This window comes from Caretta caretta, chromosome 13 (assembly GCF_965140235.1).
Source record: "Caretta caretta isolate rCarCar2 chromosome 13, rCarCar1.hap1, whole genome shotgun sequence".
NCBI classification, from domain to species: domain Eukaryota; kingdom Metazoa; phylum Chordata; order Testudines; family Cheloniidae; genus Caretta; species Caretta caretta.
Window position 1 is genome coordinate 38,358,289 of NC_134218.1, and position 27,302 is coordinate 38,385,590.

Sequence of the window (27,302 nt, forward strand, 5' to 3'; positions counted from 1 at the left end):
CTTAGTTTCCCCCTTCCCAGCTCTGACGCCACAGAGCCTTACACCTGTGTCCTTGTTCCCATTCCTGCCCTTAGCCAAACATGATTCCAATTCCCCACCCCCATTCCCTGTTCCCATCCCCGCCACTTCCTGATTGACTACAGACTATATAGTAAAACTTGAGTTCTGCTTAGCTCTACCTTAACCAATCCTTTTCCTGAAATTTAACTAACGAATCCTAACATGATTATTTAGCCAATTATATCCCACCACCTTAATTAGTTTACACCCAGCAAAATTAATTATACAGCAGACAGGAACAATCACAGAACCAGACAGAGATTATACAGGCAAACAATAGCAAAGTGGGAACTATAATGACAAAACAATACAGAAGTGAGGATTTCACATCCCAGCTATTTATAAGTGAGTTCTTGCCAGACAGGATGCTATCAAACTAAGTTTCCTTTTACATCTTCAAGGCACTTCCCTTTCTCTGGAGGCGATGGGCACTATCAGGATAGGACTGTATCCTAACAGCCCAATAGCACCTTCTTTCAGTGTGACTAGTTTGGGATGTGAGGAGGTGACCGGTCGCTTCCCAGTTTATGGTTGCCTCTGTTGCTTAGCCAAAGGCCTTAGCCTAAGCACAGGGCCTCAGACTGTCACAGTAAGAGAAGGACCTTACACCGGCAGATAGTGATTTTGATTCTTTCTTTTATACCTCTAGAACTAGCCAAGTGATAAGAATACACCTAAATTCTTCGAGTCTAGGCCTTTACTGACAGGCCTGAATATCTATAGCCTCACACTGGGGTTCCCCCCTCCTTGCTATTCCAAACAGCACAGCGTGAGAACAGGGGGATCCTCACTCCCTGAGACACTCCTTGCCCCCGCGAGCAGCTCTTCAAGGACAGGAGACGTCGTTACCTGCGGGGGACGCCAGCCTGGGGAGCATCTGTAGAGAGACTGGAAGAGAAGAGAAGAGAAGAGAAGAGAAGAGAAGAGAAGAGAAGAGAAGAGAGCTCCGGGGAGGGGATGGGGATTCAGAGGGATGGAGGGATGTGGGGCAGGGTGGAGGAGGAGTCTCCAGACAGAGGGGTGAGGGCCGAGGGAGGTCACTTACGCAGCAGAGGCAGAAGGAGAGTTAGCGCCATGCTGAGCTGGTCGCTCTGGGCTGGGAGCTGGGTTCTCGGCTCAGCCACCGGCCCCGTCTGGGTGCAAGGAGGGGGGGGGGGCCCTCCCCTCTGATGGAGGCAGAGGAAGCCACATCCTCATTTGCAGCCACTGCTCAGCTGGGCGGCGGGACAGGCAGCAGCATCTCAGGTAAGGAGGGGCTGAGGGCAGCTGACCACTTCCCGCCACCTTCTCCAGAGTTTGCACTGGCTTTTGTACTTCAACGCAGAGCTGGGGGGAGGGGCCGGAGCAGCCGCCCCCGAGGGCTGGATCTTCCCAGGGTAGCCCAGGGTACCAGCTGGTGTAAAGGAATCTTCCTTGAGTTACACGGGTTTACACCCACTGGGGAGCTATGGCCCATTGACCCCAGCTGGGATCTGCCCCATTGACTCCAGTCGAGCTACAACCCATTCACCCCAGCTGGGGATCTGACCCATGGACCCAAGCTGGGGTCTGGGCCATTTACAGTGATGAAATGGCTGTCACTGCTGGGGGTTTTTTTTCATTGTTTGATGTTCCCGATGTGCCCAAGGGTATTTCTGTCCAAAACGCAAGTAGAGAAATTGCAGTATTATATCTTTGATGCAACCAGCCTCCTGGCCTGGGGCCAGTCCTCCTTACCAGGGCATAATTTGCATGTCTGTTGATCGAAGTAATCAGAGTCACTTTTAGTTCATCAGGAAGCTGTCATCTAGGGTTTGCCCTAGTGCAGCTTTGATGTCCGGTCCCGTTCGTAGCACTCTCAGCTTGGTAAGCATAAAGGCTCAATCGGAGCTGGAGATTTCAGTTGACTCAGTGCAAGCAACTATAGGGACATAGTTTGTCTCCCTTGGGACACCCTGAAAAGATCAGGATCCCCAAACTTCCCACTACTCCACAGTTGATACACGAGTGAAAAATGGCACCAACCAAACTGGGCCAGAAATAAGTTTAATTCAGAAGAGCATGGTTAGATGGGGGTATTTACCCATCCTTCACCAGCAGCTTTAACCACTGTACCCAAACTCCTCCCAAAGCTTGGGATAGAACCCATGAGCCCTGGTTCCCAGACCCCCCTGCTCTAACTACTAGACCCCACCCCCCCTCCCAGAGCCAGGATACAACCCAGGATTCTGGCCTTCCAGCTCCCCCGCCCCGCTCTAACCACTAGATCCCACTCTCCTCCCAGATCTGGGTATAGAATCCAGGAGTCCTGCCTCCCACCCCCCTCACCCCACAAGATGAAAAGAACAAAACTGAGCTGTTTGCTGTGACAAAGGTTTGAGAGTGAGCAGAGCCTGAGGTCTGGGAATTCTCAGGCAATGGGAGCAGGGTGCTGCTGGGAAGTTGGGGGACAGGGATTAGAAGAGGGGTTCACTGTACACAACTTCCTCTGAGACCAAATTCCCTCCTTGCTGGTGGAACGTGGAGCTCCCCGGGCTCACAGGGGAGCACGTGGCTACAGCATACTAGGAAAGTGGAGAACAGAGAAGAATCAGGTCTGCCAAGAGCTTATGTTGTGCTGTAGAGAACTTTTGTTGTGCTCTCCCCTTGGAGTCAGTGCTGGCCCCACTGCCCCAGGGTGGCGCTAGGGGGCGCTGTGCTGCAGGGACCAGGGCCCTCAGTAGTGGACACTCGCCCCTTGGAGTCAGTGCTGGGCCCACTGCCCCAGGGCAGCACTAGGGGACACTGCAGGGAGTGGGGTGGGGGATCAGGGGTGCTCTCCCCTCACACTCAGAGCTGATCCCATTACCTCACTGCGGCACTAGGAGGCGCTGTGCTGCAGGGAGCCGGGTGAGATCTCAGCAGGAGGCCCTTTCCCATTGTGGGGAATACTGACACCAGTGCTCCTGCATGGCACCGGTGGGTGCTGTGCTCCAGAGACTGGGGTGGGGGGCTCAGCAGGGGGTGGGGGGCTCAGCATTCTCCTCTCCGAGTTTACCAGGGTTGTGCATCCTGCCCCAGTGCCTGCATCCTCTTCTCCCTTGCCTCTTTTCTTGGATTTCCCACCAGGGATGCTGGGTAGCCGCCGCTGGTTGTGCATCGCCGGCTGATCCCACCCGTCATGGCTCCTTTGCTGCAGAGCTAATCACGTAACAGATTAGACCCTACTGCCTGGTCTCTCCTCCCCGCTGCCCTGGATCAGACCCTCCATCCCGCACCCGGTCTCCCCTCCCTGCTGCCTTGGATTGGACCCTCCATCCAACACCCAGTCTCCCCTCCCTGCTGCCTTGGATTGGACCCTCCATCCAACACCCAGTCTCCCCTCCCTGCTGCCTTGGATTGGACCCTCCATCCAACACCCAGTCTCCCCTCCCTGCTGCCTTGGATTGGACCCTCCATCCAACACCCAGTTCCCCCTCCCCGCTGCCCTGGATCAGACCCTCCATCCCGCACCCGGTCTCCCCTCCCTGCTGCCTTGGATTGGACCCTCCATCCAACACCCAGTTCCCCCTCCCCGCTGCCCTGGATCAGACCCTCCATCCCGCACCCGGTCTCCCCTCCCTGCTGCCCTGTGTCGGACCCTCCATCCAGCACCCAGTCTCCCCTCCCTGCTGCCTTGGATTGGACCCTCCATCCAGCACCCGGTCTCCCCTCCCTGCTGCCCTGGATTGGACCCTCCATCCAACACCCAGTCCCCCCTCCCCGCTGTCCTGGATTGGACCCTCCATCCAGCACCCAATCTCCCCTCCCTGCTGCCTTGGATTGGACCCTCCATCCAGCACCCGGTCTCCCCTCCCTGCTGCCCTGGATTGGACCCTCCATCCAACACCCAGTCCCCCCTCCCCGCTGTCCTGGATTGGACCCTCCATCCAGCACCCGGTTCCCCCTCCCCACTGCCCTGCGTCAGACCCTCCACCCAACAGCCAGACTCAAGTCTCTTTTCTCCATGCTGAAATTCCCATTTTTGACCCACTAGCTGGCAACATAGTCTCAACATCATCAGTAGGGGAGCCGGAGTGTGTCAGTCAGAAATTCCCCTCTTAAAGGGGAAGTGGCCATGAGAAGGCCAATCAGACACCTCCCATGTACCGTGTCCCACCTCTGAGACTCCATGGGCTACAAAGTGGGGGAGAGTGTCCGGCGGGGAGCTGGGTGGTCATTACTCACCTAAATTGACCCCAGGGGCTCCGTTGACACCCAGGTAGCTGAAAGAGGCAGAACTATGTCTCAGTGATGGAGCTGGGAGGGTCAGAGGGGGGAATTATGGGCTCCTACCCCTAAGGGTTGGGAGGATTTGGGGAACAGGCTCCTGGAGTGTGATAATGGGTGAGGGTGGGAGTTTTGGGTGGGGCTATCATTGGCCAACAATATTCTTGGTGGTAGCTTTTCTCTCTGCTTCATTCCTCCATTCCCGCTCATTCTCTCCTCTTTATTCATCACCTCCTTCTTTCCCTGACTTTCTCTCCCTCATTCCTCCATTCCTTTTCACTATCTATTCACTGCGTCTCTCGCTTGTTTGCTCTGCTTCTCACCCTGGCCCCAAACCTCCTCGTACCAACTGGCAGAGGGCACTGGGATACATGGGGCTATGGGGAACCCACAGGGTCACCAATATAACATCACGTACAGTCTCTACTGAAAGCATGTGTCACACTGGCCATCATCATTAGACTGCTAATAATGCATGAACATTTAATTAAGCAATGGAGCACCAAGGGTTGTGGTGGATTCTTCATCATGGGCACTTTTCAATCCAGATTGGGTGTCTTTCTAAAAGTTCCTCTCTAGGAATTATTGTGGGGCAGTTCTCTGGCCTGTGTTATGCAGGAAATCAAACTAGATGATCACAGCGATCATTTCTAGACTTAAAATCTATCAAACGAGTATTGTATTGAACCTTTCCCCTCTGTCTGGTCCTATAATTTACTTTCTGCAATAAACCTGACTGAGATTGGTCATTTGGTCTCTTGAGCATGTTTCATAACAAACCAAAGTGCAGTCAAGCGATCGACTGGACGATTCTCCAGAAACAAATGGGGAAAATATTTCCAGAAATGTACAGATATGTAATGTAAGGGGAAAGGCTGTTTGAGAATCAAAGTTTGATCTGAAGATATTGATGTTGCATATTTTGGCATGTGGGGCTGACAATCTGGGCTGTACCAGATATAAAGCTTTACTTTTTTGAATCTTGGCATGGCCTGTCATTAAATAATTATTCTCTAAGCCCCCTGTTATCTGACTTTTCCCTGGTAATTTCTTGCAACTGTGAAAAAATATATTTTTTGAATGCTTATTACCTGTTGAAATTATAACAAAATAATCAAAATTCTGCCAGGCCTAGGTATACACTTCTGATCATAGAATCATAGACTCATAGAAGATCAGGGTTGGAAGGGACCTCAGGAGGTATCTAGTCCAACCCCCTGCTCAAAACAGGACCAACCCCAACTAAATCATCCCAGCCAGGGCTTTGTCAAGCCTGACCTTCAAAACCTCTAAGGATGGAGATTCCACCACCTCCCTAGGGAGCCCATCCCAGTGCTTCCCCACCCAGCATTGGGAAGGACTTGGGGTGAAAGTGGGAGGGGACAGATAGTGGAAAATAAACATCTCATTGGCCCAGCCTTTTTTCCTTCTCTCCCATTCATTTATCATTCTCTCTTTCTCATATTCACTCATCTGTGCTCTCTCATTCACAGCCTGGCTCCTCACAGCTCGGTCCAGAGGGGAGAAGTTGGGGGACTAAGGCAGATGTTGTGGGAGGAGGCGGGTTCCTCTGCCGTAACAGACGGGATGGGCCAATGTGTTGGAGGGATATCGATTACCCTGTTGGGGGAGACAGACAGACAGGCAGCCTCCCACGGGGAGGAGGAGTGATACCTCTGAAAACCGGATATCTTACCCAGCGGCTGTCTTGCTGCTACCTGTGGAGAAAAGGTCAAGGAGAGACATTAAAAAGCTGTTTGGTTTCCCTTACCCACCCCCCCAAGTGTCTCCCTCCACATGGGGCACGGAGCAAGTGCCTGGCACGGCTCTGACCCACAGCCTTCTTGATGCCAACAGACAGAGGGGCACACAGGGGTGCAGAGCTACCATGCGTCCACCAAAGAACGTCACGTGAGGTCGCTAATGAAAGCCTGCATCACATGCATCGTCAAGACCATTGCGAGACAAGTGTATGGAAAATCTGCAAGGAGTTATGCGGAGATGCTGAATATTATTTTCTCTTGTTGTGGTTAAAGGGAGGTTGCTCCAAGGTAGTGTGCCATGGGACAAACAACTCCGGACAGGAGCTAGGAGATGCTTATCTCCATAGTGTACCACTGCGTGTCTCCCTGTACAAGTCTATCAGCATTCTGGGTCCAATGCCAACAAAGAGCTTGCGGAGAATCGGGGGCGATACTAACAGGAAGAGGTAAACAGCAGCTGGGGAAAACTTGTTCTCAGGTGGAGATCAAAGGTCTGATCTGGTACATTAGGGGGTGCAGAGAGATGCACCCTGGAAGCCTTCAATCTCTGAAGACAACCTGCCATGAGGTTTGATCTTAGGGAAGGAGGATCTCAGCCAACCTGACTGAAAATGATGGGACAACGCTATGACGTAGGAGACAGGGAAATGTCCTGGGAGTTCAGTTTAGGCTCTAGGAAGCATGTTACAATCTTGTTTGATATGAAACCATTTGTTTCCAATATTCTTCCTTGAATCTCTGGTCTCAGATGAGAGGAAGAAGAGGTCTGTATCACTCAAAAGCTTGTCTTGTTCCCCCTCAGAAATTGGTCCAATAAAACCTCACCCACCTGGTCGCTTTGATGATAAACTTCCTCTTGTTTTCTTTATAAACAGATCTAAGTGCCGCATGGTGAGTGGGGACCCCGAACTGAGCATCCAAAGTTGGAGTGTCCTATTCCTTTGGGGACAGCAGATTACCAGGGGGTAATCGTTACCCTGTACAGACAGCAAAGTTTCCAGGAGCATATGTTGCTAGCGGAGTCCGGGAGCTGATCCACAGCAGGACACAGACAAGAATCCGTCACACTAAGGGCTTGTGCCTCATAACCCTGGGGATCCCTGGACACCTGGGTCCCATTCTCCACCCCAGTCTTGTCCACCCTCCTCCAGAATTGCACAAACGAGACCCCAGCTCCCATTCCCCATCCAGGTTGCATTACCGGTACCTTTCTTATTCCTTCTGCAGCAGCAGCCAAGAAGAGCTAGTAGCCCCAGAGCGGCTCCTCCGCCACCGCAACCAGCCACCAAGGGGAGGGGCAGAGCCCAGCCTGCTTGAGAGAAGGGGGAAGAGCGACAGCAGGCGTTATGCCAGGATCTGCAATGTAAACGTTTCCCCTGCATGGCACTGCGGACTCTGCTATACCCCAGGCAGCCTGCAGAATAGGGACAATCTGCACCCTCCCCTTTAAGAAAGGAATTTCTGCATGCCAGATACAGGATGTGATCCTGACACCTATGGGTCCAAAATGGGAACTGCACCTCAGGGGAAATATTCCTTCTCATTCTGTTAATACTGTTGGGAGCCTCACCTCTCCAGCTGTGATTCCTGGTGACATTCCAGGTAACATTCACAGCCTGGCTCCTGGGGGACTGGATCCACCTCCCGCTCATGTTCTTCTCGTACCCACAGGTGAATTCCCCAGTGTTCTTAGGACCAGCCTGTGGGATGCTGAGCACAGAGATGTTCACAGAGCCGGAGACAGACTCCATGGTGCTGATCTCAGACCCCTCAACTCTGGGGATGATCTCGGTTCCGTCCTTGTAAAAGTGAAATCTCCACTCACCGAGGTCACCAGGGGCCATGCAGGCAATGAGCAGGGGGAGCCCTTCACTCACCTCTCCAGATGGGGGATCCATGCTCAGCAATGGCTGGGGAAGGGGGTCTAAGGGGAGTAGAAAAAGGGAGAGGTCAGCAGGGGAACCACAGTCCAGTATCAGGAAGGGACTGGTATACTGTATAATGGGCACCAGAGGGCAGCAGAGGGTGAGGGGTGGGGAAGGGTTGGCTACACGGGATAATGGGCACAAGGGGGCAGCATAAGGAATGGGAGTTGAGTTAGGCAGCCATTCACTACACAGCGGCATCATTTCAACAACCGTTTTCCCCACTGCAGGACTCCGGAGTATATCTTCAATGGCATTTGTAGGACTAGGCGCATCCTCACCCTTCATGGTGACGTTCACAACCTGACTACTGGGGGACAGGATCCACCTCCCCCTCACGTTCTCCTCATAGCCGCAGGTGAATTTCCCAGTGGTCACAGGACCAGCCTGTGGGAAACTGAGCGTCATGAAGTCAGTGCTGGACTCCATGGTGCTGAGCTCAGAGCCCAAGTCCCTGGGGACGATCTCGGTTCTGTCCTTGTAAAAGTGAAATCTCCGCTCACTGAGGTCACCAGGGGCCATGCAGGTGATGAGCAGGGGGAGCCCTTCACTCACCACTCCAGATGGGGGATCCATGCTCAGCACCGGCTGGGAAAGGGGGTTTAAGGGAAGCAGCAAAATACAGAGGTCAGCAGGAGAACCACAGCCCAGTGTCAGGAAGGGGCAGCTATACTGTATAATGGGCACCAGGGGGCAGCAGAGGGTGGGGGTGGGGAAGGGGCGGCTATACTGTATAATGGGCACTAGGGGGCAGCAGAGGGTGGGGGTGGGAAGGGGCGGCTGTACTGTATAATGGGCACCAGGGGGCAGCAGAGGGTGGGGGCGGGGAAGGGGCGGCTATACTGTATAATGGGCACTAGGGGGCAGCAGAGGGTGGGGACAGGGAAGGGGCGGCTATACTGTATAATGGGCACTAGGGGGCAGCAGAGGGTGGGGACAGGGAAGGGGCGGCTATACTGTATAATGGACACCAGGGGGCAGCAGAGGGTGGGGGTGGGGAAGGGCAGAGGACAAAGGGGTTTGTGGGCGGGTGGGGGGCATCTCTGCTCCCTGCGAGTCCCACTGCTCACCTGGCTGTCTAGCAGCACCTGAGATGTGGGAGAGACCCGGCGGGAGCATCCCGGAGGTCAGAGCCTCACCTGACACTGGTACAGTGATGCTGTTACTGTTCTCAGATACAATCTCCTGCCCGGCCTCCCGTCTCCAGTACTGACAGGTGTAGGAGCCGTCATTCCCCATCTGCGCCATGAGCTCCATCCCGGGCCCCCCGCTGGCTGCTGGCAGCTCTTCAGGGGTCTGATCCCCTCTGTGCTGGTGGAACCTGAACCCCGCAACCTCCTTGCCATGGGGGACTGAGCAGGTGAGGGTGACCTTCTCCCCGGGCAGGTACACAGGGAGCTTGGGATGCAGAGAGAGTCTGGGGGCCAGTGGAGGAGCTGCAATAGAGAGAAAGGGGTCAGTGCAGAGGGGCATCCCCCCAGAGTCAAGAGAAGTTGATACGGGGAGTCCAGTGATCCCCCAGCCTGTGAAATACCCCCCAGCAAACACCGCACAGGACAGATGACAATCCCCAGTCTGAGTGGAACAGCATCTCACAACTGGCAGAGCTGTGGGGGAACTGCTACAGTGCCTAACCGAATAAGCACCTCAAAATACAACAGGAGAAATTCCTGGCGAGACTTTCGAGTGATTTACAATCAGAAGTTCTGAACTTTGAGCTGCTCAACATAGAGCAAATGAGCCTGGACAAGCCCACATTTGGCAAAGGCGAGGATATGATGCCAGAAGGACCTGGTGGTCTCCATAAATTTCCCTACTCAAGAAAAATAAAGGTTACGATCCTGGATGACGGAGGACGAGACACAGGAAATGAGCTGTGGCGCTAAAGAGTGAGAAATGTGCTGAATGGTATAAATCAGCTCTGTGGTTTGGTAGTGTAATACTAATCGTTCATGATGATGGATGTTGAATGGTCTTTTTCATCTTGTGTCCTCCACCACAAATGTACGTTTTCCCAGTGCTGGGCACATGCTATGGATCTAGATCTTCCCCCAGGAGCCGGCAGACCAAGAGATGTTCCCTAGTTTGCATTTGCCCGCAGTCACTTGTATCTGGGTCAATGGACGAGCCCCACTTCCACAGATTGACTTTGGACCTGCCAACTTTTGTTCGGAGATGATTTAAAGATCTCAAGGTCGACCAACCCTTCCCTCCTCTGGGGAGGCATTCGGCATATCACTGTACATTTTGACTAGCTTGGTGAGTACTTCAAGTCATGTGTGCCACGTTTCCAATTGTGTGGCCATGGATTTTTTTAAGCAATTCCATTGCAAGTAGGAAGAATTCTGTGATTTCAGGGCCACCATTGGCCATGTATTGGATGTCTGGGATGGCAAACGCGTGCACATCATGGCCCATGTCAGACTGTCTCAATCTGCGAATCCTGCTGAACACCTACCACTGCAACATGTGGAATGGGAAATATAAGGGCTGTTTTATTAGTTTAATCTTCCTATTCATGACAATGTACACTGAATGGCAAAAGAATCATGGAGTTATGCTGATGCAATGCCAATGATTTGTAACAATACAGAAGAATGAAAACAACTTATGAACATTTGGGTAAACGTATAACTGGAGACATGGGAAGACAGACATAGAAGGACAAATTAATGTATAAAAAGAAAGTGACGGAGGGCCCAAAATGGAGAACACTGGTCCAGAGACTGAGACAAATTTGGATACTTGGACCCCTGCCTGTTCAGTCCAATCTGTCTTATTGTTTGTCATGTGTGTATGATCAGAAATGACAAGTGTCAATGATTCAATCTGAAAATTTATAAATAAATGTGAAAAAATTCATGAAGCCAATATTGGGTGCCTCAGTTTCCCACCTTACAGTGGTCACTGAGATTCAACAGGTGGCCATGAAGAGTCTGGAGTCCATGGAAGGAGTATGGCCTCTCTAGAACACACGCGGAAAGGGCAAAGGGGTGCTGGAGACAGGGCTGGACTCACCAGTCACAATGATGGAGACGGAGTCACTCTTCCGTGACAGGATCGCTTGCCCAGATCGAATTATCCAGTAGGCACAGAAGTATGTCCCAGCATTCCCAGTCATAGCCGTGCGCTCCAGCCAAGCTCCCTCGTCCAGCTCAGAGATCTGCTCCTCTCTTTGATGGTAGAATCTGTATCCCCCCACCTGCTCACTGCCAGGAACTGAGCAGGTGAGCTTGACATGCTCCCCCTGAAAATAGATGTGTTTCGGGGGATACAGAATGATTTGGGGGGCCGGCGGGGGCAGTGAGACATCTGGAGAGAATGAAGAGCAAAGAAAGCAAGGAGAGAAATGGAGGGGCTCTGAATGAAGAGCACCTGGCTGATTGTGTAAATAAAATGGGGAGCTGTCATGTACCCCTTGGAGAAGCTACACCCCCACTTCTACCCTTCGACAGAAAATCCCTTCATACCTCCCATCCCTTGGTGGCCACCCACTTCACCCCAACAGTGAAGAGCAAATCGGAGCGTTACTCGGCGCCAAACCCAGCCAGAAGTGTACAGACAAGCCAGGTGGAGAAAGAGCCCCAGAGATTGACTGTCCAGCCCCCTGAGGTCGACCACTCAGTTGCCTTGTCCCTGTTGCTCTTCTTGCCGTGGGATGCTGTGATAGCCAAAAGCATATCTGGGTTCCCAAAAGTACTGGATCCATCCATGGAGGACAGGTCCATCAATGGCTCTTAGACAAGATCGTCAGGGACACAACAACATGCTCGGGGTGAGGCTGAACCTCTGACTACTACAAGACATGATGGAAGCCTGGGCTGAATCCTTCCATAATTTCCCTATCTGTATGCGCCCCCTGAAACTCTGGTATGGACCACCCTTGGAGACACTACTGGGCCAGATGGACCACGGACCAGCATGGCCGCTCTTATATTCTGATGCTCGTCCCTGCTATCACATTCTGAGAGAAAGGGGCCTTACCTGTGACTGTGATGGAGATGGGCTGGCTCTCTAGGGAGGAGATCACCTGCCCAGGTTCGGCTACCCGGTACATACAGGTGTATGAGCCAGAATCCTCCATGCTGAGTCTGCCAATCTGGTAACTCTGAGAGTCCTCCAGCGCCTGTCTTGTGCACACCACTTGTTCCCTGGCCTTGAGGAAGCAGAACCCCATCTTCTTCTCCCAGCTGGGAGCTGAGCACGTCAGGGTAACAGAATCTCCGGTGGTGAACTCAGGACCCGTTGGTGATAGCTGCAGAGTTGGCCGAAAGGTTTCCAGGAGCACGGAAGACCCTGAAGAGAGACAGTGGGGACTGAGCCCTCCAACAAACCCCAGTGCTATGGAGCTCCCTCCTCCCAATCCCAGGAGATGGCTGATGTGTCCAAAGGGAGACAACGCCCCAGTTCATTTGCTACCACACCGTATTTCCCTCCCTGGTCACTAACGTTCCTTTCCCACCCAGAGATGTTTTCTTTGAGGAGCATCAGCTCTGGGTTCACCCACTTTTCATTTACTCATTTTTCTCTGTTTTCTTGCCCATTTCAGGGAAGGTTGATTGGCCTTTAAAGACCATCAGGTGATGCTCCTGGCATAAGACAGGTGTGAGCCTTCAGCTAACCCAACAGGCCAACCTGTGCTCGGTCTCTTTGGAGGCAGTGAATTTAATAATTCCTGTGAGTCTCCCACCAGCAGTACTGGGAACTGCAGGGAGATGCCTCTGGGGACATCGACTGAGACCTGCAAGGCCAGGTTTGGACTGGCAGATCTCAAGAAGTTTGCCAGCAAGGCCGACAGGTGGGAATGTCAGGGACACATTCTCTGACAGACATTTCAGCAGCACCAAAGCTCTCCCTTGCTGAGGAGAACATCACAGGGACTTAGTTGCTAACACGATCTCCCTTGACAAACCAGCTATCCTGGACAGGAGCTCTCTGATTGCCCATAGCAAACACATTGCAATGGCCGAGCATTTTAACTCAATGACCCTCTTGTGCGATTCTGTTCTCACCTTCCTTTGGAAGTTCAGCCGAAGATGGAGATCAACTGACCACAGCAAAGGTAAAGAATCCCCCATCCAAAGTGGAGTCTTCAGTCTGGCCCAGATACCAACCCCCCAATATCAGACAGGATTCATCAGCTCTACAGACAGATTGCTCAGTTCATCGCAGACATACCGGTCAGTATCCCACAACCCTTCCAGTCTGCAGGCCGACATCTGGACAGCCATTGCCTGACCCAAGAGGTGTAGATGGAAAGATGACTCACCTGTCAGATCCAAAGTGGAGTCTTCAGTCTGGCCCAGATACCAACCCCCCAATATCAGACAGGATTCATCAGCTCTACAGATAGATTGCTCAGTTCATCGCAGACGTACCGGTCAGTAGCCCACAACCCTTCCAGTCTGCAGGCCAACATCTGGACAGCCATCGCCTGACACAAGAGGTGTAGATGGAAAGATGACTCACCTGTCAGATGGATTGAGAGGGGGGCACTAGGTAGTGACTGGATCATTCTCCCTGAGACATTGACCTCATAGCTGCAGGTGTAAGGGCCGGTAGCATCCAAATCAGATTGACGGAGCTGGAGACGGGCACCCAACTGTGAGACAATGACATTCCCCTGCCTCAGGAACTGGTACCTTTTAGCCACATGTCCCTGAGGGGCTGAGCATACAATGGTAACAGGGCTCTTCCCGGGGAAATCAGAAATTGCAGAGATGGATGGAGCAAGAGGGAAATCTGCAAAGAGCAACAATAGGCGAGAAGAGGGAGCGTTAATGTACCAAGAGTGTAGAAATAGCAGAGCAATTGAGTATGAGGAAGTGGGGTCTAGAGGTCAATTCAAGGCATGGGCTGGGAGCCAGGACTCCTGGGTTCTATCCCCGGCTCTGAGAGTGAGTGAATTTCAGTTCTTGAAAACCTGACACAACTAGAAGGAGAAGAACCAGACAGCGAAACTGCGCTGATGCCCTTGACAGCAGCTAGATTGCTGGTTGTGTCTCAGTCACTGTAGGGGGAGAAATGCCCGCGACCCCAGCTCAACCAGCCCTAAGAAGCAGATGCACCAGTCGCTAGGGCCAAGCAGGGATGGCTGCGCTCCGAGATGGTTTCCCACCTAGACTCTGCTCCCCAGTACAGGCAGGTGTATGCTTTGGGGATCCCCATCACATCCGTGAGCCCCAGATGAGCACCCCTGTTCTGAGCGGGGAGATCTGCAGAGACCTGCACCCCGATTTCATTACAGAAGTCATATCTCCCTCCTGGGAGCCGAGCACTGGAGAGTAACACACTCCTGAAGAGAGAGACAGAATGCTTAGGGACTCGAGAGGGCGTGAGGGCTGGATGCCCCCTGCACCCCAAGGGGCTGGGAGAAAGCGTCCTAGGAGATGCTGGTTCAAAACGGGCTCCTTTAGGGCCTGGTGAGGTGAAGAGGAAGAGGCCCCCAGCTTGCACGCCACAGGCTGTGCTCACGCAACGTGGCCGGCCCAGGGCTTGTGGTGTCACCACGCAGAGAAAATATACCAAGTAAATAGCCTGAACTAGATCTCAGTCGTCATTGTCCTTACTTTGCCGAGTGGTGAATTTCAGTTATGAAGGTTGGAAATATTTCTCTGTTGGTTTGTGTGTGGGCAGCAAAATCGGTGTTTACCGACAACAATCTAATACAGAACAGACCCCTGTTCCGGACTAGATCTGCCAAGATACACAGCGGTCACCCCTCTCATTGAACTGCTGCAACGCACATGGGGGGCTTAGTTCTGAGAGGGGGGCTGGCCAGGAAAGAAGAATGGGGGCCACGAAATATCAGAACTGAAACTCCCATCAGGCATGACAGCCACTCTGGGCAGATACAGGATACGAACAGAGGCAAAAATAAAGGATTTTGTTTCAAGAGGGAGGAAAATGTCTCATTCTGATCCACAATGTTTAAATGAAACATTCTGACGTGTCCGCAACGAATTTCAACCCTCCCCTCCCGTCCCATGCAAGGACTTTGGAGGACAGAGTGAGAATTCAATGAACCACAAGCCCTATGGAACAATGTGCTGTATTTGCAGTCAAAGGCCAGAAGGGACCATCAGGAAGCTCCTTCAAGCCAGAATCAAACCAGCGACCTAAAACTTAGCCACATCATTGAAATCTACAATCGGCCTCACCGCCAGCTTGGGTGCTGAAGGAATCTCTAGAGCTCAACAGGTTTAGCTTAACCAAGGTGAAGGGATGATTTGATCAGGGTCTATAAGTACCTAATGCGCCGACAGAAATCTGACACCAAAGGGCTCTTCAATCTGGCAGCCAAGGATCCAACAGCTGAACACTGAAGCTAGACAAATTCAGACTGGGAATAAGGTGGAAATTTTCAACAGGGAGAGGAATTAATCACTGGAATAATGTACCCACGGTTGTGGTGGATTCTCCATCACTGGCCGTTTTTAAAACAGGGGTGGATGTTTCCCCAGAAGATCTGCTCTAGTTCAAACAGGAATTACATTGGCAACATCCGATGCAGATGGGACTAGGTGATCACAGGGGCCCTTTCTTGTTTGAGAATCTGTGAAATAGTGTTGTTTTCTTTGGGGGACTTCATTGTTTGTGGAGTAGGTGGAGCAAGGCCACAGGATCATCCACCAAGGGCAGGAGATCCTGGGGGTGGAAATGAGCAGGCTCGTGGGATTTGGGGTTTCACATGTGATGGGGACAGGAATCCCCTATTAGACAGCAGGAGAAAGGGGACTCACCCATCACTGGTACCCAGAGAGGCTGGCTTCGTGCGGAGTAGATGGGCCGCCCGTCTCTCACTGCCCAGTACTCACAGCTGTACGCCCCGGCCTTCCCCATCTCAGCCGTCAGGACCAGCCAGAGCCCCCCGGACAGGCCGGTGGTTTCCGTGTAGACCCGCTCCCCACGCTGATTGTAGAACTGGTAGCTGCTCACTGCCTCCCCACCAGGGGCCAAGCATCTGAGGGTGAGACGCTCCCCCGGGAAATACACAGGGTGCTGGGGGTCCATGATGACCCTTGGGGCTTGCAGGAGGGCTGAGGAAGGGCAGGGAGATTCAGCAGACATTACACTCCCCCCAGCCAAGTGCTGCCTCCCAATTCCTACCCCCCTTGGCTGGAGCCGGCAGCCCCTCGCAGCTCTCCGTTCCTCCCACACAACAAGACACCTGGTGTCTGCACCCCACAGGCCCCAGAGCTCTGGCTTCATCCCTCCTGCTGCACACACCCCCTGTGCTCCATGGGGACGCGGCAGGAGCCACTGTCACCTCTAGGGGGTTCTGGTTCCCACCTGGCCACGCCATACGTCACGGGCTCTGCCGGGCGTGGTGCAGCTCACTCGGCTCCGTAGGGTGCTGAGACCGGACGGATGAGGGAAGTGGGAGTGGGGGTGGGGAGATGAGAGGAGATGGAAGCTAGGGAGAGAGACCTCCCCCCATGGAAACCCCCAGGCTCAGATCCCACCCCACCTCCCAGCTTGCAGCCAGCCCTGCTGAGATTTCACTCTGCATGTGGCCCTGGGGCCAGGGCTAGATTCTTTTCTTGGGGTGCTCCATTTCAAGCCGCTTAAAGGGGCCTGGTTCTAAGGGGGGTGGCTCAGCCCTATCAGAGAATCCAGCCCCTATAAGGCTTCCAGGGGACCCCAGGAAACTGAGCCCCCCACAAATCACCAGTCACTTTGGGAAGTCTTGCCCAGGGCCCTGCAGGTCCTGAAGCTGGGAGCTGAGTGGAGCAGAACCAGAGTGAGACACACTCCGAAGTGGGGTGGGAGGGTCCCTGCACACAATGCCTGGGCGGGGGGGTCTCTACACTCAGTGCCTGTGACCCCACAGTGAGAAGCCAGGCACATAAACAAATACTGGAATCAGTGTCCCCTGTCCGTTCCCATTCCCCACCCCACTGACCAGCCAGTTCCTCTGGGGCAGGATCAGAGCCGGCGGCCCCTAGAGATGAAAGGCCCCATGTCCTATTCTCTGACCCAAGCAGCCAGACCCCCTACCATGGGGCCAGACTGGAACTGGAAGTCTGCCCCATGGGGTGACCCCTTTTCATGGATGGGACCCACCTGAACGGACAGCTGGGGCATGTGTGTGGATCACGTCCCTCCTTACCTGCAGGTGACGCCAGCTGGGGAAGGATCTGGAGAGAAGCTGAAGGAGAGAAGAGGAGAGACAGGGAGTGAGAGCTCTGGGAATGGCACAGGAGGGAAGGGGGCTGGGGGACAGGGAATGTACTTTAGGGAGACGTGGGCCCAGGTGGATAAGCCTCAACATCTATTTCCCTAGTGGAGAGCAACAGACAGTCGGTGGATGGAAATGACCGTTGGAGAAAGACCAGGAGCTCGATACTCGAGTAAAGCCTAAGGAAAGCCACCTGCTTACTGTGAGTGTATTTGCAGAAACCCGAGGCTCAGGGTTCGTGCTCCCTGCACAGAAAGGCCCCATAAGGAGACCCCGCGCAACTGGGAAATGCCAGACGCCCGCCAGACTGTTGCTGAATTGAGACTCGAGATGGAGTCTGGGGGACGAGAAGCCCCAAGGAGCTGGAGGTGGATGGAGAAGGTGAGATGCATGCAGGGAAGGGGGGAAGGAGAGACAGGCTGAAGGAGGAGTGCAGGGTCACTCACCCAGGAGATGAAGGAGGACGCTGAGCTCCATGCTGGCTGTAACAGGATGCTGCTGCCAGGTGAATCTGCTCCTTCAATGGGCTATCTAAATAGCAACCGAGCTCTTACAAATATCTGTGATCGTCCGTCCCTTGGAGCCAGACACTTCCCCAAAGTCTGCGCATCCGAGAGAGGAACCAGCTCCTGGAATGGGCCAGATAGTGTCTGAAAGGAGCACGGACGGGTGGTCACGATGCAGCCTCAAGACCTGCTGATGGCTGGGGAACCCTGGTGTCCAGGATGGAGAAACCTGACGGATTAAAGGGAGGGATGGAATGAAAGAGTGAGAGAGGGAAAGGGGGAATGAGACAGAGGCAAAGAGATGAATGAAGAGACAGGCTCCAAATAGAGGAAGTGAAAGGGAAGGAAAAAAAGAAAGGGAGTAAACAGATGAATGACAGAGCAAGAGTGAGAAAAGGAAAGGGTGAATGAGACAGTGAGAAAAGGAAGAGGGAGAAGAAGAGACAGTGTCTGAAGAAGAGGGGAGATGAAGATGGAGAGAGTGAAAGAGAAAGACACAGCAGGAGACGTGCAGAAGGAGGTCACTGACTGAGAACAAAGAGGACAGTCAGAAACAGAACGACTGAACGAGACACAGCCAGGAGGAGGAGTGGAGAGGCGACTGTGAGGGGGTCCAGAGAGAGGGGGAATGAAAGTCAGACATATGGAGGGAACGTGTGAATGAGGGAGAGAGATGGAGGAGTGGGGAGGATGAAGAGGAGTGTGGCAGAGCGAGGCAGGGAAAGGGGGAGACAGAAGGAAGGCGTGAATGAGGCAGGCAGGGAAGGAGTGCAGGGTGAGTCATTCACCTGGCGCAGGGAGACACGTTTAGCTCTGTGCTGGGGGGACCAGTCTGTGCCTGGAAGCTGCACCCCCAACGCCTGTCTCCTGTGAGCCGCCTGCTCCCCTCTGATCACAGCCAGAGGACGTCCTGCCTAAGGGACGCAGCCACCTCCCCGCCCCACCATCAAGGCACCACACGCTGTGGGCTGACCACAGCCAGGCCGGGGGTTCCCAGCATGCCTTGCAGCTCCCAGCCGCTCTGCAGGGCCTGGTCCAACAATAGCAGAGGGGTCAGCTACAGGGTAACCAGGTAACGGCTCCTCACTCCATCCATTTCCCTGGCCAGGTACACCAGGGCTCACGGGACCAGCACCAAACCCGCGCTCCCGGCTGTGAAGGGTCATGGGGCCAGCACTGGGGCATGGGGGTCAGCCCTGATTGGGGGGGAGAGCGCCCCCTAGTGAGCCCCATCATGATCCTCACAGCACAGCGCCTCCTAGCACTGCCCTGGGGCTTGGGGGTCAGCCCTGACTGAGGGGGAGAGCACCCCCTAGTGAGCCCCATCATGATCCCCACAGCAGAGCACCTCCTAGCACTGCCTTCGGGCATGGGGGTCAGCCCTGACTGGAGGGGAGAGCACCCCCTAGTGAGCCCCATCATGATCCCCACAGCACAGCGCCTCCTAGCACTGCCCTGGGGCATGGGGGTCAGCCCTGACTCAGAACATGTAACTGGACAGAGATGAATTAGACCTGCACTTCTCACCCAGCTCGCCGGTCGCCGCTCTCATGTGAATGCCGCGTGGGCAGGGGTCACGGACATGTCTCAGCCGGCAGCATCACCCAGCAGCTGAGTCATGGAACGAAGAAGGGGCCGGTGGCTGAGTTGAAGGAACAACCTCACGCCAGAGACTGTTCACGCTGACGCAGAGGTAGAGTTTGGCCTAAATTTGGGTGCCTCTTTATTTATCCCTCTGTCTCTCTGTCCTGTCTCTCAATCTCTCATCCATTGTACTACAAAGGAAGGAACGCGTCTCTCCTCCAAGGTCCTCTGCCCCACACTCTCTCCCCCTTGCTCCCATCCCCCTACTGCATCCCCATCCCGCTCTCCAACTGTTGTCCTGTTTTCAGTGGCATCACAGCTAATTTGGGGTGTGACAGTGGAGCCTGAGGTGACTTTGCAGCTGTTTCTAGTGAGCTCTTCCCAACCATGGGGGGCAAGCTGGAGAAAGCACAAAGGGACTTTTCTGAAAATTTCACGTGTGCTGTGCGGGTTGGCATCACGGGCAGATGCAACTCGCTGGGCTAGAGGCAGGGTTGGGGCCTGCAGCAAACAGAAAACTGAAGCAAAACAGAGACTAGGGAGAAAGTTAAGAGGATTTAATTGGGGCTGGGAAATTTCCCTCCTGAGCTGCCCCCGAGAACCTGCGCCAGAGAGAAAGCACAGTAAAGGGAAGGCCCTGACTTCCCGGGATTAGTTCTGATGCTGCTGCCAAGATCCTGTTTACAGACCTGTTCCCTAAACACCCCAAATGGACTCATTAGTCCTGGCACCCTTTGAGACCCCCAACATGCCCCAAATTCCCCAGCTCCAATCAGAACCTCTTAATGTTCTGCCAAATTTTCAAACAACCCCTTTGATGTCCCCGCAGGGCTGTTATATCTGTGTCCGGCCAGTTTCTCAATATTATACCCAAAGAGAGGGATGCATTTGCCACAAGTCATTGGCTGGCTGATTACATTGTCATTGCCTCTGCCCAGACCCCAGACTAGCTAAAGGACCCCCAGAATGGGGGGTTCTTGTGCAGAGTTGAAGCCAGTGTCCGAATGAGCTCCCCCTCGCCATCCAGCGATGAACTGGGAGTAGGGGCAGTCTTCGGGAGCAGTGCGTCTATTTGCATCAACACAGTTACTCTACCTGGGTGTTCAGTAACCAGGGCTGCTTTGCCAGTGATCAGCTGGGACCGTTCTGGGATGAAATTCCCTTTAGGATTGAATGCCAGGGTAATGAAACTTTGTGTCTTTAATTGTACGAGCAGAGGGCAGCAGAAGTGTCCTTAGCAGGCCTCTGATTGAGGGCATTACCAAGAGCCATGGTGGATTCTCCACCACTGGCAAGTTTTAAATCAGGAATGGGGGGTTTCCTAGTAGTTCTGCTCTAGGGATTGTTTTAGGGAGGTGTTACACAGGGGCTCAGCTGGGATGATCACAGATTATGAAGCCAGAAGGGACCATTATGAGTAGCCCCATGGCTATGGAAGTCATCTGGGATGGAGAAGACCCAGGGTCAACTGCTTGACACAGACCAGAGACCTGAAGCTGGGTTCTCCACATCCCAGAGCAGGCCTGTGAAAAGAAATTTGGGGCCCCGTACATCATATTCAATTGGGCTTCACTTTCTCCCCTGTTACAGACATTTGGGGGGCAATTCAAAACTCTGCCCCAATTGTTTCATCTGCATGCGGCAAAGAAAAATATTTGAAATCTCAAAACATTTTCCAGGCTGGGACAACCCTTTCCCACAGGCTCTAGAGGTGGGTTCAATTCCTGACTTGGGGAAATGGAGGCAAAGGGCAGGGACGTGCAAGAGTTTGGAAAGATCAACAAAAAAATTTTGGAGGGGGACTAGGAATTTATAATCCATATAGATCCCCCTCCCCTGGGAGGGTATTGCCAAGTCCAGAAATGACAACACAGGGGTGTCACTAAAAGTCACTTATTTCATAGCACGTCTCAGGTTTGAATTTTTTCTCCTCAACTTTATGAGAACCCTAGTCAGTTACTAGGGATCTCGCTGGATTTGAAGGAGTGAAATAATTCAGGATCCTTGTTGCACAGGGGTGACATTGGAGAGAGGCTGGAATTGAGAAGATATGAGAACTCAAGGGATGGGAAAGAGAGAGAAAGGCAGGGGATAAACAGAGAGTCAGCCACTGACCAAGAACAATGAGAACACATTCAGTCCCCGCAGCAGATTGAATAACCTGTGGTTTGAGGTTGTGCTTTGCACTCAGATGACTGCCCTGTCTCTGCTCTCGTAAAAAAGCAACAGCTGCTTCCCCTTCGGGCCATTTGGGGATGAAATCACCCCAGCCCCAGGGACCACAGACACATGCTCCTGGTTAGCGCTCCCTGCTGAGACACAGCGGGGCACAAAATAGCACGCCCTGCAAATGTAACATACGTCTGAGATCTGCAACCGCAAGACTGAAGTGACTACCTTAGCTTAAACTAGGATGTCTTGCAAAACAGGCTACTTTGCAGGTTGGGGGAGGGGTCTCAATGCTGGCTCCAATGTCCCACTGCAACACTAGAGGGTATTGGATTGCTCATTGCAGAGAGTCGCTCTGTAGGGGGCGCTCTCTCCTCACACCCAGTCCTGGCCCCCCTTTCCTCATTCAGTGTTGGGGGGCACTGTGCTGCAGAGAGTGGCTAGGAGGCTTAGTAGGAGGCGCTGTCCCCTACGAATCAGCATTGAGACCCGTGCCCTATTTAATACAAACAAGTACTTCTTCTTGTTCGTGTTAAACCTGCAGCCTCTTCATTTCATCGAGTCCCCTCTGGTTTTTGTGTCCTGGGAAAGGGTAAATAAGACTTCCCTACTCCCCTTCTCCACACCATTCCTGATTCAGAAACCTCTGTCATATCTCCCCTGAGTCATCTCTTTTCTCATCTGAGCAGCCCTAATCTGTCCTCGTATGGAAGCTGCTCCACACTCTTAATCATCCTTCTTGCACTTTTCTGAATCTTCTCTGGTTCCTTTTTGAGATGGGGCAACCAGAACTGGAAGCAGCATTCAAGGAGTGGGTGTACCAGGGATTTATATAGTGTCATTATCCCGTCTCCTTTTCTTATCCTTTTCCTAATAGTTCCTAACGTACTAGTAGCCTTTTGAACACCCCATATGGGAGGCTGTTCAGAGCAGGCCTGATGGGGATTAGGCAGGAAGTAGAGAGGCAAGAGAGTAATGGAGATATGGGAGATTGGCTGCAAATACCTGAAAAGGCTGGCGAGGGTGTGGTGTGGGAATAGCATGGATGTGGGCTTCAGGTTATGGTGCTATGGAATTGCACAATTAGCAGCTGGGATTTCCCCATCAAGAGGCATGGGGAATCATGGCTTGGGATCAGGGTGAAAGCAGCACCCAGAAGCTCTTGGGATGACCCTGCAGACTGCAGGGCGAGGGTGGGATGAGAAGCTGTACTATACTGTTTATTTGTCAATATTATTAATTAATTAGCAGTCTTAAGGCAGAACCTAGAGGCCGTGACCAAGATGAGGGCCCCACTGAGCACACCGGATGCTGCCCAGATCCCCACTGAGATCAGGCCTCCACTCCATAATGCAAGCTATGGCACACACTTCGACCAGGATGCCACCCTCTCATACCAGGCACCCAGACACTGACTGAGTTCAGGGATCCCCCCTTATTGTACCAGGCACTGCACAGTTCCCCCCCCGCAACTGAGATCAGGCCCCCTCCAATTGTCCTGGTGCCACACAGGCCCTGACCCAGATCACCCCCTGCAGTCCCCTACATGCTGGGTGCTTCACATAGCCCAGGGGGTGTGGAGTGAGGATGGAGACATGTAGTTCTCCCCAGCACTTCCTTGACTTTTGCTTCACCTTTTGGGTCCCCTCCTTTCTCAGCCAACCTCAATCACCTTCCTCAGGAGGCTGCCAGCCAACCTCACTTGCCCGACCACCACCAGCGCCCACATTGAGTTGGATTTCTAAAAGTCCGACATGCATAAAAGGGAGCACATCCAGATGAGATACTCTGCTTCAGGGGGCTCAGCGCCAGTCAGGCCTTATTCTTTAGGCTGAGGAAAAGAGCACATGGGCAGTGGCTGGTGTCTCAGAGAAATGAAACCTGGGAGATCTTTGAAAGTGGGCAGGAACCTGCAGGGACATTTGCTGGCTCCTACCAGACAATCCCCACCAAGTGGCATCTCTGCAGAGTAACGGGGCCTCATGGTCTTGGAGAGGTGTAAATGCAGTCTTCTAGGAGTGCCCAGACATCAGCAGTGTCAGTTCTCTGAATTCATGTAGATGCTGGATGGAAGGGGGACCAGGATGACCTCTAGGATTCCTGGGTCCAGGTCTCAGCTCTAGGAGACAAGTATCAGATAACGTTCAGAGAACTCAAAACTGCTGGTCCCTCCCTTATCCATGCCCATTATACAGTACAGCCACCCCTTCCCCACCCCCACCCTCCGCTGCCCCCTAGTGCCCATTATACAGTATAGCCGCCCCTCCCCCACCCCCACCCTCCGCTGCCCCCTAGTGCCCATTATGCAGTACAGCCGCCCCCTTCCCCGCCCCCACACTCTGCTGCCCCTAGTGCCCATTATACAGTATAGCCGCCCCTTCCCCCCCCCACCCTCTACTGCCCCCTAGTGCCCATTATACAGTATAACCACCCCTTCCCCACCCCCACCCTCTGCTGCCCCCTGGTGCCCATTATACAGTACAGCCGCCCCTTCCCCACCCCCACCCTCTGCTGCCCCCTGGTGCCCATTATACAGTATAGCCACCCCTTCCCCACCCCCACCCTCTGCTGCCCCCTGGTGCCCATTATACAGTATAGCCGCCCCTTCCCCACCCCCACCCTCTGCTGCCCACTGGTGCCCATTATACAGTATAGCCGCCCCTTCCCCACCCCCCACCCTCTGCTGCCCACTGGTGCCCATTATACAGTATATCCACCCCTTCCCCACCCCCACCCTCTGCTGCCCCCTGGTGCCCATTATACAGTACAGCCGCCCCTTCCCTCATAATTTTCTAGTCAATGTTGTCAGCATTGTCTGTGTGAAGTTATAAGATGCCCCTGTATGAGTTTCCACACGTTCCAAACCCCACACCCTCACCAGACAGAAGTCTGCAAACAGCTCTGTCTCCAACAAAGGAGCATGTGTTTGCTTAATTTGCATTTAAGCAGGAAACAGAGTCATGAGGCAGGAAGGGAAGACAACGGAAGTTCAAACGGGTGAAAAAACCAGCAGGGAACATCCTTCCACAGGGACTCTTTGGCTCCTGGTTCTCATCTGGAAATGCTTGTCAAGAGGGAAATGGAAAAGGGGGGAAAAACACCCCATAGCACCCCTCTTTCTCTACCTCTGCCCCTGCCCCTCTCAAGGTAGGTGAGGTGATTGCTTTTATTGGCCCAGAGTCTTTCACCAATGGAAGTTGGTCCACTACAAGACATTTCCTCACCCACCTTGTGGCTCTGTAATGAAAGAAAACTCCATTAACATCTTGGCAGCAGCATCAAAGCTAACCCCAGGGAGTCACGGCCTTTCCACGGCTGTCCTTTCTCTCCTGCACATTTGCTCAGGTCACCTCAGGAGGGAAATTTCCAGTTCCATTTAAACCCTCTTAACTTTCTCCCCATCTCTGTTTTCCTTCCATTTCCCTGCTTGCCCAGCTGCCTTAATGTTACAGGCCCCAACCCTGCCTTTAACCCAGTGAGTCGCATCTGCCCACGATGCCAACCCGCATGGCCCATGTGAAATTTTCAGAGAAGGCCTTTTGTGCTTTCTCCAGCCTGCCCCCAGCACTTAGGAGGAGCTCCCCAGAAACAGCCGTGAAGCTACCTCGGTCTCCACCCTCACGTCCAAAGTTATTTGTGATGCTGCTGAAAACAGGACAATAGCTGGAGAGCAGGATGGAAACTCAGTAAGGGGACAGGAGGAAAGGGGAAGGTGTGTGGGGCACAGAACCCAGGAGGAGAGTAGCCTCGCCCATTGTACTAGAAAGGAAGGAAGAGGTTGAGGGACATGAGAGACAAGGGGATGAATAAAGAGGCCTGCACTCACCCAGAATTAGGCCAAACTCCACCTCCGTGTCAGCTTGAATGGTCTCTGGCATGAGGTTCAGCGCTGTCGCCGTTCCTTTAAAAAGTAACAGCCACTTCCCCATCGGGCTGTGTGGGGATGAAACACCCCCAGCACGATGGACCATACAACCCAGCTGCTGTCTGATCTGAGACATGTCCGCCAGCCCTGCCCACGCTGCATTCGCCTGAGAGCCGTGACTGCAGGGCTGCGGGGAGAAGTCCAAGTCTAATTCTGTCTCTTTGCAGCTACGTGTTCTGAGTTGGGGCTGACCCTGGGACCCTGGTGTGATGCCAGGGGACGCTGTGCTGCAGGGACCGTGTTGGGGGCTAAGCAGGGGGTGTTCTGCCCTCCCAGTCAGTGCTGACTCCCATGCCCCTGTGCAATGCTATGGGGCGCTGTGCTGCAGGAATCACGGTGGGAGTTCAGTCAGGGTCACTCTCCCCTCCCAGTCAGTGCTGATGACCATACCCCAGTGCTGGCCCCATGGGCCTGCAGAGCAAGGAGCACGGGTTGACAACTGGGCAGCACCCCTTGTGCAGCACTGGTGTCCTGGTACCCGGCCAAGGTAAGGGATGGAATGAGGAGCTGTTACCTGGTTACCCTGTATCTCCAGGGCTCCTTCACTGGTCTGGTCTGCCATTGTCAGCCCAGGCCCTGCAGAGCGGCTGGGAGCTGCAAGGTATGCTGGGAACCCCCGGGCCTGGCCATGGTGAGCTCACAGGACAGGATGCCTCGGCAGTGGGGCAGGGAGGAGGCTGCATCCCTTAGACAGCACTTCCTCTGGCTGTGATCAGAGGGGAGCAGGCAGCTCGAAGGAGACGGGCTGGGGATGCACCTTCCGGGCTCCACCTGGCCCCCGCAGCACAGAGCTTAAACATCTGCCTCCCTGCACTGGGTGAGCAACTCCCCCGGCACCCCTCCTTCCGTGTCTGCCTCATTCACTCCTTCCTTCAGTCTCCCCCTATCATAAATATAAAGGGAAGGGTAAACCCCTTTAAAATCCCTCCTGGCCAGAGGAAAAATCCTCTCACCTGTAAAGGGTTAAGAAGCTAAAGGTAACCTCGCTGGCAACTGACCAAAATGACCAATGAGGAGACAAGATACTTTCAAAAGCTGGGAGGAGGGAGAGAAACAAAGGGTCTGTGTCTGTCTGTATGCTGCTTTTGCTGGGGATAGAACAGGAATGGAGTCTTAGAACTTTTAGTAAGTAATCTAGCTAGGTATGTGTTAGATTATGATTTCTTTAAATGGCTGAGAAAAGAACTGTGCTGAATAGAATGAGTATTCCTGTCTGTGTGTCTTTTTTGTAACTTAAGGTTTTGCCTAGAGGGATTCTCTATGTTTTGAATCTAATTACCCTGTAAAGTATCTACCATCCTGATTTTACAGAGGTGATTCCTTTACTTCTATTAAAAGTCTTCTTGTAAGAAAACTGAATACTTTTTCACTGTTCTCAGATCCAAGGGTTTGGGTCTGTGGTCACCTATGCAAATTGGTGAGGATTTTTACCAAACCTTTCCCAGGAAGTGGGGTGCAAGGGTTGGGAGGATTTTGGGGGGAAAGACGTGTCCAAACTACGTTTCCCAGTAAACCCAGTTAAAGTTTGGTGGTGGCAGTGGAGATCCAGGGACAAAGGATAAAATTAATTTGTACCTTGGAGAAGATTAACCTAAGCTGGTAAAAGTAAGCTTAGGAGGTTTTCATGCAGGTCCCCACATCTGTACCCTAGAGTTCAGAGTGGGGGAGGAATCTTGACACCCCCTTCCCCTGCCTCACTCCTCTTCATTCTCCCCAGTCCTCCTTCTGTCTCTTCCTCATTGACTTTCATTCCCCTCTCTCTGTGCCTCCTTCTCTCACGGTCGGCCTCTCCACTCCTCTCGTTCAACCCTTCTTTCTGTTTCTATCCTCCTTGGTTAGCATCCTCCTTCTGCACTCCTCCTGCTCTGTCTTTCTCTTTCACCCTCTGCATCTGCATCTCTCCTCTTCTTCAGGCACTGTCTTTTCTTCCTCATCTTCACTCTTCCTTTGGTCAGTGTCTCA

General features: G+C 53.2%; 1 protein-coding gene across 1 annotated transcript; it reads right to left on the bottom strand.

Moving 5' to 3' along the window:
* Positions 1-2,310: 2,310 nt before the first annotated feature.
* LOC125622562 (Fc receptor-like protein 5) lies at positions 2,311-17,971 on the bottom strand. The gene is made up of 13 exons (XM_075118934.1): positions 17,603-17,971; positions 17,088-17,126; positions 15,718-16,014; positions 13,445-13,717; positions 11,960-12,271; positions 10,994-11,287; positions 9,115-9,411; positions 7,621-7,974; positions 7,258-7,359; positions 5,984-6,005; positions 4,246-4,283; positions 3,077-3,219; positions 2,311-2,603 (listed from the first exon to the last, which is right to left on the bottom strand). The coding sequence occupies exons 1-13, from the start codon at positions 17,631-17,633 to the stop codon at positions 2,496-2,498; spliced, it is 2,310 nt and encodes a 769-aa protein (XP_074975035.1). The 5' UTR covers positions 17,634-17,971; the 3' UTR covers positions 2,311-2,495.
* Positions 17,972-27,302: the final 9,331 nt, after the last annotated feature.

What these genes read in the sequence shown, in the direction of transcription:
- LOC125622562 (XM_075118934.1), bottom strand. Translation starts at nt 17,633, where the DNA reads ATGGAGCTCAGCGTCCTCCTTCATCTCCTGG. An exon ending in CCTCTCAATCCATCTGACAG is followed by an intron (nt 12,272 to 13,444) that starts GTGAGTCATCTT and finishes GTCTCTCTTCAG; the next exon opens with GGTCTTCCGTGCTCCTGGAA. An exon ending in CGTCTCCATCATTGTGACTG is followed by an intron (nt 9,412 to 10,993) that starts GTGAGTCCAGCC and finishes TCTCTATTGCAG; the next exon opens with CTCCTCCACTGGCCCCCAGA.